This window comes from Canis lupus, chromosome 20 (genome assembly GCF_011100685.1).
Source record: "Canis lupus familiaris isolate Mischka breed German Shepherd chromosome 20, alternate assembly UU_Cfam_GSD_1.0, whole genome shotgun sequence".
Classification (NCBI taxonomy): Eukaryota; Metazoa; Chordata; class Mammalia; order Carnivora; family Canidae; genus Canis; species Canis lupus.
This window is the reverse complement of record NC_049241.1, coordinates 44,794,046-44,813,106: the sequence shown is the minus strand read 5'-3', so window position 1 is coordinate 44,813,106 and position 19,061 is coordinate 44,794,046. Positions and strand designations below refer to the sequence as shown.

The 19,061-nt window shown below is 51.2% G+C and overlaps 1 protein-coding gene across 6 annotated transcripts in view; it reads left to right on the top strand.

Annotated features, from left to right (window-relative positions):
- Nucleotides 1-9,657: 9,657 nt before the first annotated feature.
- The window catches only part of CRTC1 (CREB regulated transcription coactivator 1), a 79,358-nt gene continuing 69,954 nt past the window's right edge, over nucleotides 9,658-19,061 (top strand). For 4 of the 6 annotated variants that reach the window (XM_038566798.1, XM_038566796.1, XM_038566795.1 and 1 more), the window contains exon 1: nucleotides 9,658-9,841. In XM_038566798.1, coding sequence (XP_038422726.1) covers nucleotides 9,716-9,841 — 126 coding nt within the window. In that variant the 5' untranslated portion in view covers nucleotides 9,658-9,715. The remainder of the gene's footprint in view (nucleotides 9,842-19,061) is intronic. The other 2 variants (XM_038566794.1, XM_038566797.1) reach the window with 1 other exon arrangement.

The window sequence follows — 19,061 nt, the reverse complement described above, 5'->3', positions numbered from 1 at the left end:
CTGGAAGACAGAGGGCAAATCTGCCCTGGGCTGGGTGGCCTTTGGAGAGACTCTCTCCAGGTTCTTCCATGAGCCTGGTGGCTTGGCCACCTGCCACCAGACAGCCCCCAGCTCTTGGCAGGTTGTCTCCATCTGCTCAGTACTGGGATGTGAGATTGGGGATCTGGGGAGCCCCTCTCCCTGGAGGCCATGATGGGGGAAATACAGGGCAGGTCCTAAAGGAAGCATGAAGTCATCACCATTCCATATGGGCCTAAGAGCTCTGTGAATTGCCCCCAACCTCTGCTCTCATGGCTGGCCTCGCTGCGAACTGGCCTGTATGTTGGAGAATGCCTGCATTTCACAGATAGCTTTCTGAGAGGGGAGGCTTCCAAGATCACCCTCAAAATGCACTCGCAGGCTGGTGCTCCTGTGCAGCAGCCATCAGGGCCCCAGAGCAAGGCTGGATGTGTGGGTGGGGGGCAGTGTTGAAATAAAAACTTGGTTTGGAACCAGGAAGGAGCCCGTGCTGCCAGGGGCATTGAAACGAAAGCAGCAGCCCTTGGGGACTTACCAGAACATTCCAGTCCCTTTTCACCACCCCTCACCCCGACCTGAGCTCCCCCAAAAAGAACCCTTCCCTGCTAGAGGCACGGCCCCTTCAGGGGGGCAGTGAGAATCTTTTGCCAGCTGCAAGTCCCCCCAGATCAGCTCACACCTCAGAACATCTTGTCCCCAATGAGCTGGCAGGGGTGCCGGCGCAGGGGGTGGGGCTGCAGAGGGAAGGGGGGCGCTGCCGTATCTAACCGGGTCGATTGTGCATAACCGTCTGGGCTGGTTCATGGAATGTTCTCAGGGGCCCCCTGCCCCTCCCTCTTCACCCCCCCCCCCGGAAGAAAGGAAAATTATTTTTCGTATTGTAAACTTTAAACACGAAAAAGCTGTTTTTAATTTAGCAGAAACTGGCTTGAATCTTCACTTTGTGAACGTTTGTGTCCTTCAGAGAAAGGCGGAACATGCATTTGCACACACATGCTTACACAAATGCACGCACATGCGTAAGCTTACATGCACACCTGCACTCATGCATTGTGACATGCACACTCACATAGTCACACATAGTTTTGCTCATGCTCAACGACATGCTCACATGCTTGCTCACACAAACACGCTCACACTCATCCTTGGACCAGCCTGGGCCCCTCTGCATAGCACCCTGAAGGGGTCTGGAGCCTGTCACCTCATCTCCTCCTTTCACCTTCACCCAGGGCAGCTTGGACCATGAATGGCCAGCCACTGCGTGTAGGGACTGAGCTTGGGGAAAGCCTGTCTGCTTCCAGATGGCCTGCTTCCCCACCAAGACTATGGATGCGTCCGGCAGGAGCCTCCCTCCACACCTGGGCTTGGGCTGTGGGAAAACACTGTCTCCCGGGACAGTGGGATTCAGGCCCGCTAGAGGCAGGCCAAGTGTGACTTCTGGGGCCTCGCAGCAAGTGAGGCCAAGGGGGCCTCTGGGGAGCTGTGTGAGGTGGGAATCTGCCCTGGACCTGGCCAGCTTGGAAACCTGCCCCTGGCTTTGTCTCCGAGAACGTAGCTCCTTCTCCTGTGTTCTCACAGGCCCCAGAGATTTTGCTTCTCGTCGTGGAGACTCGGTGCACAGGTTTTATTAGGGGCACCTGGCCTTGGAGGCACTGTCGAAGTGTTTACCACACAAATGAGAGGTCCTAGGATGGGAGGTGGGAGCAGAGCTTCATCCACTCCAGTGGCTGTGGGTACCATCTGCCTGCGTATCCCAAGGGCAAGAAGGCCATGATGCTGCCTGCACTCTTGCCTGCAACAAGGTACCAGCTTACATCTTGTGGCTGACCCTGCTCGTTGCCATCCTGGCAGCCATTTCTCCCTCCTTACCAACAGAGCCCTGATTTGGTGCCAGCAGCAGTGTGCCCAGCCTCAGGGGTTAATTTAGGATCTGGCTGAGCCATTCTTGGCAATGCCTTTTGCTGGGGTTGTTTTTGATCTGGGCACATTTCCCAGATCTGGCCAGCAAGCTTTAAGAAGAGGTCTGGGGTGGGGGTTTCTGGACACCCGAGAGGCCTTATTGCCCCCTTTCCTCCCTTACTGCTTCCTGTGAGGACACAATGCCAGGAGCTTCTGCAGCCATCTTGTGGCCATGAGGAGCAAGTTAAGTGAGGTGCAGAGATGCCGCCTCCCAAGGCGGAGGCCCTGAAATCACAGGGCTGCCTGTCCCACCCTGGAACCTCTGACCTCCAAACTCCTTTTATTTAAAAAAAAAAAAAAATTTATTTATTTATTTATTTATTTGACAGAGAACATAAGTAGGGGAAGTGGGAGAGGGAGAAGCAGGCTCCCTACTGAGCAAGGAGCCCAATGAGGGGCTCAATCCCAGGACCCTGGGATCATGACCTGAGTCAAAGGCAGATGCTTAATCAACTGAGCTACCTGGATGCCCCTCCAAACTTTTATTTTATTTTTTATTTAAGATTTTATTTATTTGTTCATGAGAGACAGAGAGACAGAGACATAGGCAGAGGGAGAAGCAGACCCCCTGCAGGGAGCCCAATGTGGGACTCAATCCCCAGACCTGGGATCATGATCTGAGCCAAAGGCAGATGCTCAACTGCTGAGCCATCCAGGCTCCATTAAAAGGAGTCCCCCAAACTCCTTTTAATGAGAAATCACAATGCCTGTGTTGCTTAAGATACTAGTAGTCAGATATTCTAATACTTGTAACTCAGATTTCAAAATTACATTATAAATGTAATATGCTGGGGGGGGGTACCCATCTTATATAAGTCGGTTTTTATTGCAAGCAACAGAAACTGCCTCTGGCTGATTTAAAGGGCAAAAATGTTCATTTCCTCACAGAAGTGGCAGGAAGGCTGGAAAATCAGGCTCAGAAAACAGTAGGAACTAAGGCGGCGAGGCAGCTGGGGTGATCAGCTGAAATCATGCCAGGGAACTAACTGGTTGGTGAGGACACTTCTGCCATTACCATGGAATCCAGATGCCTCAGTTGGCACTGCCATCTGCCCTTGGCACTCAGCCATAGCTGCCCCTGAAAACCAGATGCTCCCGTCTCAATGCTACTTTTTGCACCACTTGTTCCAGAATGCAAACATCCTGTTGGCCTAGCCCACATCCTGTGTGTCAATGCACCAGCTGCCCATGGAGTGGGGAAAAGGAGTATATCAGTGTACTAGCTGTTACTGCTGGGTAACAAACAATTCCATGTCTCAATGGCATGCAAGAGTGAATGTTTGTTTTTCATGTGCCTGTGACTAGGCTGGAGGGTGCTCATTCTAGGCTGCCCTCGGCTGGGCATGCTCTGCTTCCAGGTGCAAGGCTGTGGAAAAGGCAGGAGTCTCAGATCCACCTGTCTTACATCCTCCTCGGACTAGCTGCTGGCCAACTTGTGTTCTGCAGTGGTACCAGAGGACAAGTGGAATCATGTGAGCCTACCAGGGTCCAGATTTGGAAATCATATGCTGTTTTTTCTGCCCAGATGCCTTTGGCCAAAGCAAATGATATGGTCAAGTCTAGAATCAGGGCTGGGGACATATCCTCAGACTTAAGAAAGAAGACCTACATAGTGGTGTTGCAAAGGGCAGGACACAGGAAAAGAGGGGGACTGAGGCCCATAGTTTGATCAGTTGTACCATTGTTCTTGAGGCTTCTCTTGTCGGTGGGGCTTACTTGACCTTCTGGGAACTTCCCAGACTTGGATGGGGACTCAGATGCTGGGCCACCAAAGAGAAAAGCCTGCTCTACTGCTCCTACAGCCAATCTACCCCCTGGTGGCCAGTTCTCTTTTTTGTTATGTAGGTTGGGGTTTTAAGTGTCCTGGGCTTTTGGGCTGTAGGGAGAGGGTCTGTGTGGGGAGTTCAGTTGGGGAGTCTGTCCAAGTGTCAGGGCACCGTGGTGTCATTGGAAGGCCTACCCCAGACATCCCCTCAGCATGGGTGGCTGCCAGGGAGGCACTAGACTATTGGTGCTGCTCCTGTCCTGCCATCCCATAAAGCCATCCCCTGGATCCCTACCCCCTCAGTTTCAGCTTTGGCAGCCCTGCCCTGATCCCCCCTCACTTACACTCAGCCTGGGATGGGGGGACAAGGGGCCTAGGTCCTTAGCTAACCTCTTCCTGTTCAATGGTAAAAGGTGAGTTCCATGCCTGGTATTTCTGGCTTCCTTCAGGTTCTTCCCTTTTGCTTCATAATCAAACCTGGCTCTTGCTTTGCCTTTCAAAACTTTGGTGAGGGCCTGGTTTGGAAGTCAAAGACGGGGTCTGGATGGTTTTCCTCTTTGCCTTCCCGCTCCAATGGCCCGAATTCACCTCTATGCAATGTGTGTACCCCGGATTGACTAAGATTCCATATAAGGCAGTGTAGAAAAGCAAGGCATGAAAACTAACATCTCGAGGTAGGGTTTTCTTTCCTAACAGTTATTGAATACTTGCGAGGAAGCAGGCGCTGAGCTAAGTGCTTTACGTGCATTATCTATTTAATCTTCCCAAGAGCCTGCAACGAGGAGTACCACCATCCACATTTAACACAAGCCAGCCTGGCTCAGAGAGGTGAAGTTACTTCCCCGTTGTCACATGGGTGGAGGATTGGTAAGGGCTGGACCATACAGGAATGCTCAGGAGTTTAGGTTTATTTTATCATTTTTGAAAAAGATTTATTTAAGTAATCTCTACACTCAATGTGGGGCTCGAACCCATGACCCCAAGACCAAGAGTTGTGTGCTCCTCCAACTAAGCCAGCTAGGCACCCCAGGAGTTTAGGTTTTAATTTAAAGCTTGTATTTAGAAGCTTAATGCTGAGGAGTGCTATGGCCTGGATGCAGAGGAAGGGCATTCTAGGCAGGGAGACAGCCTTTGGCAGAATGCAGCAAGGCTGGAGTGGCGGACGTGAGAAAGGGAAGAGTGGGAGATGATGCTGGGGAAGCTGGCCAGGAACAAATGGAGTCAGGCAGAACTCTGAAGCAAAGGAGAGAAAACCATGTCCTGCAGGCAGCAGGAAGTGGCTTAAAAGGATTCACTTAGCTCACCCTTGGATGTGCTGTGTAACTAAAGTGAAACTTCAACAATTGGACACTCCCAGCCCCTTTGGGTCAGGACTGGCTGGAGGAGGACCCAGGGTCGGGTGTGCCCTAGAGTGAGGAACACAGCTCTCCTTAGGGGTTAGGATGGGCTTTTGGTGTGTGTGGGGGCATTTAAGGTGGGTTTTGAGGGATGAATAGGAGTTTCCCAGGCAGAAAAATGATTCACTTAACAAACACTTCCTAATTCTCCATCTGTGCCTAGTTTTGTGTTAGTTCTGGGGACCCAGGAAAACAGAATGAATAGGCAAGTATAAAATCAGGCTTAGGAGCACCTGGGTGGCCCAGTTAGTTGAGCGTCTGACTCGTGATTTCAGGTTCAGATCATGATCTCATGGATTGTGAGATTGAGCCCTGCATCAGGCTCTGTGCTCAGCAGGGAGTCTGCTTGAGATTCTTTCCTCCCTCTCCTTTTGCCCCTCCTTCCACTTGTGTGTGCATGCACACATGCTCTCTCTCATATAAATAAGTAAATCTTCTAAAAAAAAAAGAGGCTTAAAGTGCTCAGAGCCTCAAGGGATAAAGAATAAGCCTTTTTTTTTTCTTTTTTTAAAGTTTTTACCTATTCATGAGAGACAGAGAGAGTGGGAGGCAGAGGCAGAGGCAGGCTCTGCAGGGAGCCTAATGCAGGACTCAATCCCAGGACCCTGGGATCACAATCCCAGCCAAAAGCAGACATTCAACTGACTGAGCCACCCAGGCGCCCCAGAGAATAAGCCTTAAGACTAAGCAATTGGTGTGTCTGTGTCTTTTGTGCATTATACAGGGAACTTGAGTCCGGGAATGTTTGGGTAGGGTGAACATACTTTCAGCTTCTGGTCTCAGTCGGTCTAGAGGGGAGCAGATAGGACCCTGGAAACAGCTGCCTTCAGAGAGTGGGGTGTTCCCAGGTCATGGGACACACATGCAGGGACATATTTCAGATAGGCCTTCAAGGAGGGTCTCTCAGAGGAGAGAACTGAAAGATGAGAAGGTGCCAGCTGTGAAGGTGCCACAATGACGCAGAAGCAGTCAGCAGAGGCGACAGGGCGTGCAGAGATCTGGAGGTGGTACAGCAAGGAGGCCAGACTGGCTGAAATGAGAGGCCAGGGAGGCGGAAGGGGGATGAGGGCCTCCTGAGTTGCCCGGAGGAGGGTGGATTTTTTTTCATGAGTGTGATGGGGATCATGAGATCCACCCTGATTTACAGAGGCCATGGGCTGCTCTGAGAAGCCTGCCCGGGCCACACTGGCATTAGCAGCTTTCTTTGATGAGTGAAAAAAGAAAAAATAGCAGGGTTGGGTTCTGCCCTGGTCACCAGACGCTTCAGCCTCGCCTTCCTCAGGGCTGGGGGTCAATGGAGCGGGAGGAGGGCTTGGGTCCCTGTCCGGCCATTGCGCAATAAGCAGGCTCACAGCTTCCTCTGACTCATCACCAGGGTTTAGGACGGATTGAGTTACCGCCTGGGTGTGGGGTGAATGGGGGTGAGTAGGGCGAGCACTGGCTCTTCACCTCTGCTCTGCGGGCATGGCCCGGTTTGGTGACCTGATAACCCCTGCTACCTACCAATTCTTTTTTATTTACTCTGCCCAGAAACCAGCTTAGTGCAGGCATATGTAAGTGATCAGGGTAACCAGCAATTTTTGAGCACTTGTTATAAGCCAGGCACCTGACATGTGTTAACAGCCTTTAAACCTTACAAAACCCAGTGCAGCAAAGGAAGCTGAGCTCTGTCATCAGGCCTTAGGTCTAGTCCTGGCTCTAGCACTTAACTTGGTACAGGCAGCTGCCATTCCTGCTCGGTCTCTATTTCCTCTTCAATCTTACAGGATGATGGCTGGAACTGGAAACCGTATCTGTAGAATGCCCAGCTCTGCACCTGACTCCCAGAAGCTGTGGTCTCAGTCAGTGCCAGAGACAGAAAATAAACCTCAAATCGACTTCAGAAAAAAAGAGAATTACTGGCTCATGAAAGTGCAGTACTGGGATCCCTGGGTGGCTCAGCATTTAACGCCTACTTTTGCCCCAGGGCATGATCCTGGAGTCCTGGGATCAAGTCCCACATTGGGCTCCCTGCATGAAGCCTACTTCTCCTTCTGTCTGTGTCTCTGCCTTTCTCTCTCTCTCTGTGTGTATCTCATGAATAAATAAATAAAATCTTTTTAAAAAATGAAAATGCAGGAGTATTTAGCTTCAGGCATGGCTGGATCCAGGAGTTCAGTGTCTCTAACTTTGGCACTGTTTTTCTCTGTGTAGGGTCACTCTCTTGGGACATCTCTCTTCAAGTAGTGACCTCTGGCACTGCAAATCTGTGTTATCCTTCAAACCAGTCATCCAAGCAAAAAGGGTGCTTCTCTTTTCAGTGGTCCAAGCAAAAATTCCAGAATTGCCTTTCTTTAGGCAAATAGGATCACATGCCTGCCTTGAACCAATCATGACAGCAAAGCCATGGGCTCTGATGATTGGCAAAGACTTGCAACTTGGGAAGGTGTGTTTGTGGGGAGAGAGGGTAATGAAGCCCACCCCATCCATAGATCATGGATTGAAAATTGCAGAATGTTTCCTGAAGGGCAGTTGTTGGCACCCAAAATGGGAGGGCAGATGCAAGCATCATAGGCAGAAAGGTCAGAAGATCATCAAAATGCTCAAAACCATATGAACAAAAAGGATAAAATAAAATCATGGTAGTGCCCAGGGCACTCCAAATTTAAATTTATCTATATATATTTAATATAAGGATATTTCACTAAACTGTTGTAAAGTGTAAACAAAAAGCACGTTCATAAAATACTGGTGTCTCCCTATGATCACCACAAGCAACCCCTCTAGCCATCCCCTCACCCTAGTAAAAACTGCTCTTTTTAAAAACCAATCTTTCAGGACACCTGGGTGGCTCCAGTGGTTGAGCATCTGCCTTTGGCTCAGGGTAAATCCCAGGGTCCTGGGATCAAGTCCGGAGTCAGGCTCCCCAGAGGGAGCCTGCTTCCTCTGCCTATGTCTCTGCTTCTCTCTGTGTCTCTCATGAATAAATAAAATCTTTTTTAAAAATTTAAAAATAAATTTTTCGGGATCCCTGGATGGCTCAGCAGTTTAGCGCCGCCTTCAGCCCAGAGCGTGATCCTGGGGTCCCGGTATCAAGTCCCACGTCAGGTTCCCCGCATGGGAGCCTGTGTCTGTGTCTCTGCCTCTCTCTCTCTCTGTCTCTCATGAATAAATAAATAAATAAAATATTTAAAAAATAAAAATCAATTTTTCTTTTCTCTTTGCTTCTTTCTTTTAAGTGTGGTTTTTGTGCAATTAGAGCTATCGCACATTCCCCTGGCTGCTGCTCTTGGCTCCCACCCTGTCCATGCCTAGAAACCCCTGAAGCCTCCTGAATATAAACCAATATTTGATATTGGTGGTCATGGTCCCTCTGCTTGGGAAGGGAGAGTTAGATGTCAGAACGTTTCTTGTTTCCCTGGTTCACCCTCCTGCCACTGGGAAGACCCTGCTATCCTTCTCACTGTGGGATGTAGTCTAGGTGGGACTTCTGGGCTCCCCATGGCAAACCTATGTTCCTTCAGGATTAAGAGTCCAGAGAGTAGAAACTGGTCGAATGTAAGGTGATAGGGAAAGCAAGATGTTAAAGATGATCCCTATTTTTTTTTTTAAGATTTTATCCATTTATTCATGAGAGACAGAGAGGAGACAGAGACATAGGCAGAGAGAGAAGCAGGCTCCCTGCGAGGATTCCGATGTGAGACTCGATCCCAGGAGCCTGGGATCACGCCCTGAGCCCAAGGAAGATGCTCAACCACAACCACCCAGGCGGCTCGATGCCTGGGATTTTGGGCTGTGGAGGCTGCTGGCAAGGTTCAGGTCTCAGTTCAAATGCCTCCCTACTTCCCTGACAGTGGTGGCTGGGAGCCTCCCTTCCTATCATCAATATCCTGCCAGTCCATTACTAGTTTTATTTTCCACATCACAATTATCTCCATCAGAAATGTTCTTGGGTCATCTGTTGGTTGCTTATGTTTGTCCCCCCTCCCTAACTGCGCACCCCATCAGGTCAGGGACCACATCTGCTTGCTCACGCCTTTTCCCCAGTGTTTCTGGCACATACTGGCGCTCAATAAATATTCGTTGAATGAATGAATGCATGAATGAGCAACTCCCTGGACTGGTTGGTCTCAAACAGTCCTAGTCCCGGCTCAGCATCGGGGTGCTACCTGTCCTTGTGGGTTGCTGGCCCCATCCTTGTAAACTGGAAGGTTTTGGGTCCGGCAGTCTCCTTGGGGGCTCCGGCGCCCCAGCCGGTCCGCGAACCATGCTTGTCCAACAGCCAGGCGGCCGCTGTCCAGCGGGCCAGGAGTCTACTCACTACGCATGTGCCCAAAACCTACTCTCGCTCCCACCTCCCGCCCCTCGCCTCCCGCCTCCTCTGCTGGACCCAAACGCGCCCCTGAGACGTGCGCATGCGCAGTCGCCCCCGCGCCGCGCGCCGCTCCCGTACGCCTGCGCCGCACTCACGACCACCAACGCGCCTGCGCACTGCCCGCCGCCCGCGGGCCCGGCCGGCGCTTGCGCGGTGGCACTGGCGAGTGGGGGGGGGTGAGGAGGTGGAGGAGGAGGAGGAGGAGGAGGCGGCGGCGAGAAGATGGCGACTTCGAACAATCCGCGGAAATTCAGCGAGAAGATCGCGCTGCACAACCAGAAGCAGGCAGAGGAGACAGCGGCCTTCGAGGAGGTCATGAAGGACCTGAGCCTGACGCGGGCCGCGCGGGTAAGGGGGCTGTCCGCGCCGACCCTTCGGGGCCGGGAAGAGAGGGAGGGGGCGCGTGTCCGGCGTGTGCACGGGGCGGGGGGCGCGCGGCGGGGGCGGGGCGCGTGCGGCGGGGCGGGGCTTGGCACAGCCGGAGGGTACAGGTGTCCCTACGCCCCGGACATCGTGGGCGGGAAAGGTGCCCCCACATCACCGGTACCTGAAAGGGTTCAGGTGCCCCCACATCATTGCTACCTGGAGGTGGGGATAGGTGTCACTACATCATTATTATCCGGAGAGGACGGTGGCCTCTACATCATTACTACCTGGAGGGAATAGGTGCCAGCCACCACATCACTGTACCTGAGGAGGGACAGGTGTCTCTATATCCCTTCTACCTGAAGGGGTCACATGCCTCCATATCACTGCTACCTAGGGGAGACAGGATGGCACTGTGAGGTGTATGAACTGGGCGCTGCTTGTAAGCATCATTGTTGCCTGGGGAGGGGGATAGGTGTTTCCATATCGTTGGTACCTGGTGCAGGACAAGTGCCCCCACATCACTGAGATCTGAGGGGAACAGCTGTCCCCACATCATTGCTATCTGAAGGGACAGGTTCTTTCTACATCTTTGTCATCTGTGCCTTCACTCTCTGGGTGTTGGAGGAAGGACAGGTATCCCTATTTGCAGACTTGAGGTGGGATAGGTATTTCTCACTTTTGGATTATCTGAAGGAAAGTTTTGGTGTCGTCTCCTGTGGGAACCTGGGGGTGGTTAAGAAGGCAGATTGTTCTCCATCCTGGAGTTTGGAGTGGAAACTGCTACCCCTTCCTCAGGTAGCCCATATGGTGGGGACCAGGTGTGCTCCTCCCACTGAGATAAGGGACAGCTGGCCACGGATGGCTCCTGGTCTCTCAGGGACCAGGGTGGAGGGACAATTCTTCCTTAAGTTGCTGGGTGTGTTTGGCCTGCAGAGGCAGGCCAGGTTACCTGCTCACCTCGCCTGGGAAGCTACTGTTGGCCCCTAGAGGAGTGGGAGGCCTGGCCCTTCTCTGGGCCCAGCTCTCTGGCCACATGACTGCACTGAGGTACCAAGCTTCTCAGGCCTTAGTATCCTGTTTTGTCGAGTGTGTCTGGCAAGTCCTTGTGGGTCAAGGAGGAGAGCACGCTTTGCACAGGTGGCAGTAAGTCTCTGCTGCATTCCTATAGAGTGGTGGGACCCTCCCCCCTGTCCTGCATCTTAAGGCCTCAGGGAGGATTTGGATGGGAGCTGCAGACATGCATATGGCTGGTTTCTGGACTCTGCCTCTGATCTGACTGTTCTAGGCAGACATACCTCTGTGACAAGAGCCTCAGTCTCTAATTCTTCAGGTGCAATTTTCAAGTCAAACTCTTCTAATTACTCACCTGTTTCTCTGTGAGATCACGACCATATAGGCTAGAATGTGTATCTTCATTTCTGTGTGTTTGTTTGCCACATGTTGTTGGGGTGCTCACCATTGACCAGGTACTGCCTGTTCTTGCTCTAGCAGCTCATGTTTTTGCTTAGCATGTAGAGAAGGAGATGGTTGGTGATTGAATGAATGAAAGCAAGCAAAGCAAGCAAGTGAGCATGTACCTTGAGTGTTCCTATAAGTCAGGGCTTCTGAGGGCAGGAATGTCCACTTTATCTTGCCTCATGCAGAAGGTGTATGTAGTGTAACAGGAAGAAGGAGGTCATATTAGGTTGATGGCTGTCATCACGACTGGAGGTCTGGTTTCTGCATTGAGGTTGGAAATGTATTATTGTATTTAAAAAGATTTCTTTAAAATAACAGCTTTATTGAGATATAGTTTGTGTAACATATAATTCACCTGTTGAAAGTGTAAAAGCCAGTGGATTTTAGTATATTTACAGGGTTGTGCAACCATCGCCAGTGTCTAATTCCAGAACACTTTAATCACCCTCAAAAGAAATCCCATCCTCATGGGCAGTCACTCCCATTCTGCCCTCCCCTGGCCCATGGCAGCCACCAGTCTGCTTTCTGTGTCTATGGATTTACCTATTTTGCACGTTTCGTATACATGGGATCGTACAACATGTGACCTTTCGTGTCTGGCTTCTTTCACTCAGCATAATATTTTCAAGTTTCATCCACATTAGCATGTATCTAAGAATTTCATTGCCCTTTTTTTTTAAGATTTTATTTATTTATTCATAAGAGAGAGAGAGAAGCAGAGACACAGGCAGAGGGAGAAGCAGGTTCCATGCAGGGAGCCTGATGTGGGACTCGATCCCGGGTCTCCAGGATTACGCCCTGGGCCGAAGACAGGCACTAAACTGCTGAGCCACCCAGGGATCCCCATTTCATTGCTTTTAATAGCCAAGTAATACTCCATTGAATGCGTGGAGCACATTTGCTTATATGTCATCTATTGATGGAGTTAGAAAAGACTTGTAAAATATGCAGTCATTCTCTCAGTCCTGGTAACCATTCTCTGTTTCCTTCCTCCCTCTCTGTTACCTTCCTTTATACTGGGAGTTGGGCGTGACCCTGGGCGGAGGTGAGCTTACACTGGATCTCATGAGACAGAGCAGTGTTCCGTATCGGGGGCGATTCTGTCCTGCAGGGACATTGGGCAATGTCTGGAGACATTTTGGTTGTTTCGTCTGGGGGAGGGGGTGCTACTGGCATCTAGTGGGTAGAGAGCAGGGATGCTGCTCAACACCTCACGATTCATGGATGGCCCCCACCACAGAGAGTGATGCGGTCCTAAACGTCAGCAGTGCTGAGGCTAAAAACCCTTCAGTCTGGAGGAGATGTTGAGTGGGCAGGGGTACAAGCTTTGTACCTGGGCAGATAGAGTTCAGAGCTCTGCACCCACTTGTATGGCTGTGGCATCTTGGATGGGCTGGTAGCTTTTCCCACACCTGGGACCAGGTTGAGCAAGCTCTTTACAGGCCTGTTTGGCTGTTGCATGTGATGAGTGGCACATCTGCAGTGCCTGGTGCAGGTGCAGGTGAGCGAACCCACCTGATGCAGGCTCCCTTTCTGCCCTCCTGTGGCTGCAGCCTTCCCCTGTAATATATGCCAAAGTTTTACCTATACCTGTGAACAGGTGGGATGTGCTTCTTCTCATGAATTCTTTAGGGTAGCATACCTACTCTTGGAATGAGTAGAGACTTAATTCATGCTCTCATGTGTCAGTGCAGTTCTTGGTGGTGATAGGCATGCCATTACTGTGTGAAAGCCAGCAATCATTCAGCCTGATGCATAAATCCATGCTGTGATCTTACCCAGGGGCAGGGACCCTAAGCACTAGGTTAGGTGTGGACATGAGGTGTGATGTCAGAGAGACCACTTTCAAGTTGCAGGGAAGAGGAGTGGCTATATGGATATTCCATTCTTGTCTTGAGACTTGGGAGAGCCCAAGATGCCGGGAGAGCTGTGGTGCTCTGCTGTGTGACTTTGGGCAGTTGTCTTAACCTCTCTGGGCCTCAGAATCCTGACCTCTGAGCTTGGGGCAGCACATTTCAGGGACTGTCCAGGGACTACGTTGGGTGCTGGAGAAACAGCATCTGAGGCATGTGAGGGCCACAGTCTTGGGGAGCTGGTGAAGTTTTAGTGGGGACAGGTGAATTGCTGCAAATGAACAACACAGATGTTCTCAGAGGGATGCAACAGAGTGATGTGTTGGGAGTGGCCAGGGTGGGAAGCTGGTACTCTAACAATGAGAGGCAGCCCCACTCCCTCTCACTGGGGAAGAGTGCCCCAGGTGAGGGACAGGCAGGCACAGAGGCCCTGAAGTGGGAAAGGCTTGGCAAGGTTGAGGCTACATCAGAAGACAGTGAGGCTGGCCTGTAGAGAAGCAAGAATTGGAGTGAGGTTGGAGTGACTTGGCGAGCCTGGATTTCACCGAGGGAGGAGCCCTGCAGAGGTTTGTGATGGCGAATGGCCTCCTCCTTTGCTTTACTGAGGTACGATTCCGAATACATTCAATCTCCTCCTTGAAGTATACCATTCAGTGGTTTTTAGCACATTCACAGAGTTGTGTGACCATCAGCAGTCAACTTTGGAATGTTTCCGTCTCCAAAAGGAAGCCCTACGCCTCCTCCCCCAGCCCCTGGCACCCACTAATCTGCCTTCTGTCTCTATGGATTTGTCCATTCTGGACGTTTCATATACATGGAATCATGAAACATGTGGTCCTTCATGTCTGGCTTCTCTCCCTCAGCACGATGTGTTCAAGGTTCATCCACATTGTAGTGTATGTCAGTGCTTCGTTCTTTTTTTTAATTGTGGTGTTATATATATGTATAAAATATTTATAAAAATATATGAACAAATATATGTATCAGAAGATTCACCACCTTCACCATTTTTTAAGTGGGCAGTTTCGTGGCATTAGGTACATTCACAGTGTTGGGCATGTGTGTCATTTCTTTTTTAAGGCTGAATAATACTCCATTTTGTGGCCCTGCCACATTCCATATATCCATCCATCAGTAGACATTTGGGTTGTTTCCACCTTATGGCCACTGTATCACTGCCATGGACGTTTGCACCCAGGAGCTTGTGTGGGTGCAGGTCTTCTTCTCCCTTGAGTATATACCGAGGAACGGAGGTCACGTGATAGGTGCCAGATCATAGAGTGACTGTCCATTTAACCATCTTAGGACTCTTCCTGTCTCACAAAGATGGTTGTGAGCTGAACAGGCAAGGAGGTAAGAGGGGAAGCAGGCAGACAGTGCAAGGCTGCTGTGGCACCTAGGTTTGGGATTGAGGAGAGGTGGCCAGAGCAGAGAGATCTCTGTGGCAGTGACCAGGATTACTGGCTTTTGTGATATTTTGGCAGCAGTCTTGCCCGGATGTGCAGGTAGATCTCATGTAGGGGAGTGAGGGGAAGGAATGGGGTGTGTCACCTGCCTGCCAGGGACTCGGGATGCAGCAGGCTCTGTGTGTGACTGATCGCTAAGCATCCCGGGGAGCACCACTTGGGCCAGAAAAAGCCCACACGCTAAGCAAAGCAGTCCAGTCTGTGGTGGCCCAGCCAGGGCTGCCAGTTATGGCTGAGCCGAAGAAGGGTGTTCTCCTGGCCCTGCCCTGTTACGGGGGTGGCTTTGCACAGGCTGGAGGAAAACGGGTCCCTGGGCGGCAGGCATAGCGCAGTGGTGGCTCGGGTTAGCTGAGCGTGAAGGCCGCCCCCAGTCCTGGCCCCAGTCCTGGCTTTGGCACTGTTTGCCTCTGTGCCGGCTGCTTCAAGTGTCTGGTGCCATCTGCAGCCTCAACACACACGCATGCAGGACTCCCCGAGCTGCTCTGTTTGAGAGGAGGGAGTGAGCCATCTCCCGCCCCCAGAAAGCCCCAACAGGCTCAGTGCTCTCCAGGTTGTGAGCTGCACACTGTGTATTGGGTTGAACAGGATAGGGGCCTCTAGAAAGATTTGCCCACGTTCTCACCCCCACAACCTGTGGCCGTGACCTTATTTGGAAGAAATGTCTCTGTCAATGAAATAAGAGTAGGATCTTAAGATGAGATCATCCTGGATTTGGGGTGGTCCTAACTCTTGTGATTGACGTTCTCATAAAAAAGAGAACATGCAGACGCACACAGGAGAAGGCCATATGATGACAGAGGCTGAGACTGGCGTGATGCTCCCATGAGCCAAGGATGCTGGGAGCCCCCAGAAGCTGGAAGAGACCAAGAAGATCCTCCCCTAGAGCCTCTGGAAGGAATGTGGCTCTGCCCACCCTTGGATTTCCAAAGTCTGGTCTCCAGAACTGTGAGGGAATAAAGTCCTGTCATTTTACACTTCTCACTTTGTGGTCCTTTGTGATGGTGGCTCCAGGTCGCTCTCCCCATAGGCTAAGGCAGAGTCTGGGTGCCTTGTTGAAACCACCTCGGGACAGTGGGCCTGGGAGTTGTCTGCAGATGCACACATCTGGACATCTCTGGCCTGCTCATACAGGTCGTGCGGCCTTCACCATTGAGGCATAGAGTGGACCCTTGATTCATCCATTGTCAGGGCCTGGGGATCCTCACTCTGTTGCTGGTACGAGCCAATGGTGAATAAGCCAGGGGGATAATAGTAGGAGCAAGGCCCAGGGGCAAGATGAGAGTTTAATCCTAAGGCAGTGGGTCAAGTTTGCTCTTCTTGAGCTCAGCCCTGCTTAGAGAGGAGCTGTCGTCTTCTCCACCATATAGATAGGAAACTGAGGCCCAGAGTGGTATCCTAGCTTAGAAGAGGTAGAGTTGGTGCTCAACCCTGGGACAATCACACACAACGTGTCCGAAACAAGGAATTAAAATCACAGACTAGAACCTCTGTTGCTTGCCAGAGCACGTTTAGTGCCACTTGGGCCTTGATTTCTCTGAGATGTGATTGTTTCTGCAGCTAAGCATGTTGGAAGATGTTCCTCCTGTGAGTTGGACCCGAGGAGACATATTTCTTGCCATTGAATATTGTTGTCACAGAGGTGGTAGCTGAGGGGTGCAATATATGCACCTTTGTTTGTGACTCATGGCTCTTCTCTCTGTGAAAGTCACTGCCTAGGTCAGGTTGGGTGCTCCATTCCACAGCCTGCAAGGGACAAGCTTCTAAGCTCTCATTTGGAAGGACACTTCATGGGAGCCCCAGCCCTGTTCCCAGTCTTTCCATGCATGCTTCCCACAGGTGACTGTTGAGTGTCTCCCACCAGCCTGAGGTCCTGTGCGGAGATCCCCTCCTTAAGCTCACACCCAGGCCCATGCACACTACAGGTCCAGGAAGCCCTCCTGGATTCCCCAGAGCAGGGGGCCCTACCTCTGTACGCCCTGACCACCTGCCATCACTCTAGGGAATCAATATGCTTGGGAGTTCCTTTCCTGAGCATGTGCCTATGAAATGAAAACAGGCTCAAGCAGACACTTGCTGGGCACGGTGGGGGGTGTCACTGGCTGAGGGACAGCACCTTCTCACTTCCTTGACTCTGACCCATAGTTAGAAATTAGTGTTTGTATGGCATCCCAGCACCCAACAACAAACATATAATCGAAATAACTTTTCTCTAACAGTCTTACCCCAACTGTGTGTGTGGAAAATTGATAAAATCAGTTCCTTCTATTTAATTTGGAATGCCATTTGTAAATAAAGTTTTATTAGAACATGGTTATGCCTGTTCATTTATGTCTTATATATGGCTGAGTTTAGTCATTTCGACCGAGACCACGGGGTCTACAGAGGCAAAAATATTTACCATCTGGAGCCTTGTAGAAGTAGTTTGCGGGTCCCAGGACAATGGATCTTACCCACAGTTTGAGACCTAATTTAGAGCAACAGGGAAGGTTGGAAGATGGTAGGTGGTGGTTCTGTCACTTTGAGGGCCTCTAAACTACCTGTGAGTTAAAGGATGAAGACTTTTGGGCTCCTCTTCAGATTCTGCTTCTGCAGATCCAGGTGGGTGCCTGAGTGAGGACCTGAAGACCTGGTCAACACAGGCCTTGCTGAGAGTCCTGTGCACTGCCGTCACCAGAGCTGTGCCATGCAGAGGGAGAGGGTCAGCCTCAGTCAGGGGTGTGAACCAGCTGTCTGGCCCTCGGTTGGTGGTATCTGTGGGTCCATAGAGCCAAGGAAGTGTTCCACTGTCACTGTTCCTAAAGCTGGCCTGGGGGACTGTGCAAGGTAATTCTTGTCCTTGCAGTTGTCCTTGTGATCCTGGTTGGGGTTAATTAGATTTCTCTGGGTCAGAGCTGGGCCATCACAGGCACTGTGGAAGGCTACATGTCAGCCCTTTCCTGCTGCTTTCTGTGCTGGGGGTTTCTGGGTTTAGCTCAGGGGTCTGGGGCTCCCCCTGGTACTACTTTGTGATATGAGGCAAAGGTACCTCAGGGGTCAGGATTAAGAGTCCTTGATGTTAGGGATTTCTTTCTAAATTGGACCCTCTGGGAGCACCTGGGTGGCTCAGCGGTTGAGCATCTGCCTTTGACTCAGGTCGTGATCCTGGGGTCCTGTGATAGAGTCCCGCATCAGGCTCCCTGCAGGGAGCCTGCTTCTCTCTTTGCCTATGTCTTTGCTTCTCGCTTTCTGTGTCTCATGAATAAATAAATAAGTAAGCCCCTCTGAGAAATGGCATGCTGATATTGGGGATGAAATCTAGTCTGGGGAGAGATTGGCCTGAGCACAGTGCCAGGGAAGCATCAGAGATAGATGGCGCAGGATACTCACCCCTGCCAATTCTGCCTCCAGGGGCATTTGGCAACATCTGGGGACATTTTTGGTTGTCTTGACTTGGGATGAGAGGATGCTATTGGCATCTGGTGGGTGGAGTCTGGGGATGCTGCTCAGCACACTGCACTGCCCTGCAGTGCCTGGACAGCCCCAACCTGGAGAATGATCCAGCCCCAGGTGTCTGTGGTCCTCAGGTTGAGCAGCCATGCCTTTGCAGCCCTCAATGTGTCTGGATTGTGCAGGTGCAGAAGGGTGGGGTGGAGGCCCTGGTTCCATGAGATACTAGCATCAAGCCTAGTGACAGGTAATAACACCCCTGGGCACCTGATGGTGTATTCCCCAGCTGATGGTTTATAGAGGGGGAGACTGAGGCTTAGAGAAAGTCACAGAGCATTAAAGACAGGTGAGTTGGTATTTGACCTGTGTTGGACTAACCCAGTCTCTGGTACCTTTTCTGTCTTCTCATGCTGTTCTGGGAGTTTTCCAGCTGGTCAGGGGTGAGCAGAGCCTTCCAGGCTCTTGAAACCCTGTGCTTGAGGAGTGTAGACTGCATGGACAGAGCAGCGGATTGTGGAGGGCCCTGGGCCAGACCCTGGCTGTGGGCCATGGGGAGCCATGGAAGGTTCCAGCAGGATGGCAACATGAGTGACATGAAGATGCAGGGAGTGGCAAAATCTAGACTTGCTAGAGCCCATGTGCAGTAACCCATGAAAAAACCTGTTGCTTCTCCTGCTGCACAGATGAGAAGCTGGTGGGAGAGGTGCTTGGCTCACCGTATGGAGGGGCTGGGTTTGATCCCGTGTTTGAATTGGGTCTCATGTTTTTCTTAATGCAAGCATAGAGGACCTTGTTGTAGGCTGAACTTCAGTCAGTGTCCATCACTTGAGGATCATGGGGGTTGTCCCAGATTTTTTTGCAAACCAGACATTCATTAGATTTGTCCCTTTGCATGCATAGCACCCACATGTGTCATTTTGCCCCACAGCGGGGAGAGGGCATGTAGCAGCTTGGGCTGGGCCATGGTGAGGACAAAAGGAGTGCTGATTTGGGACG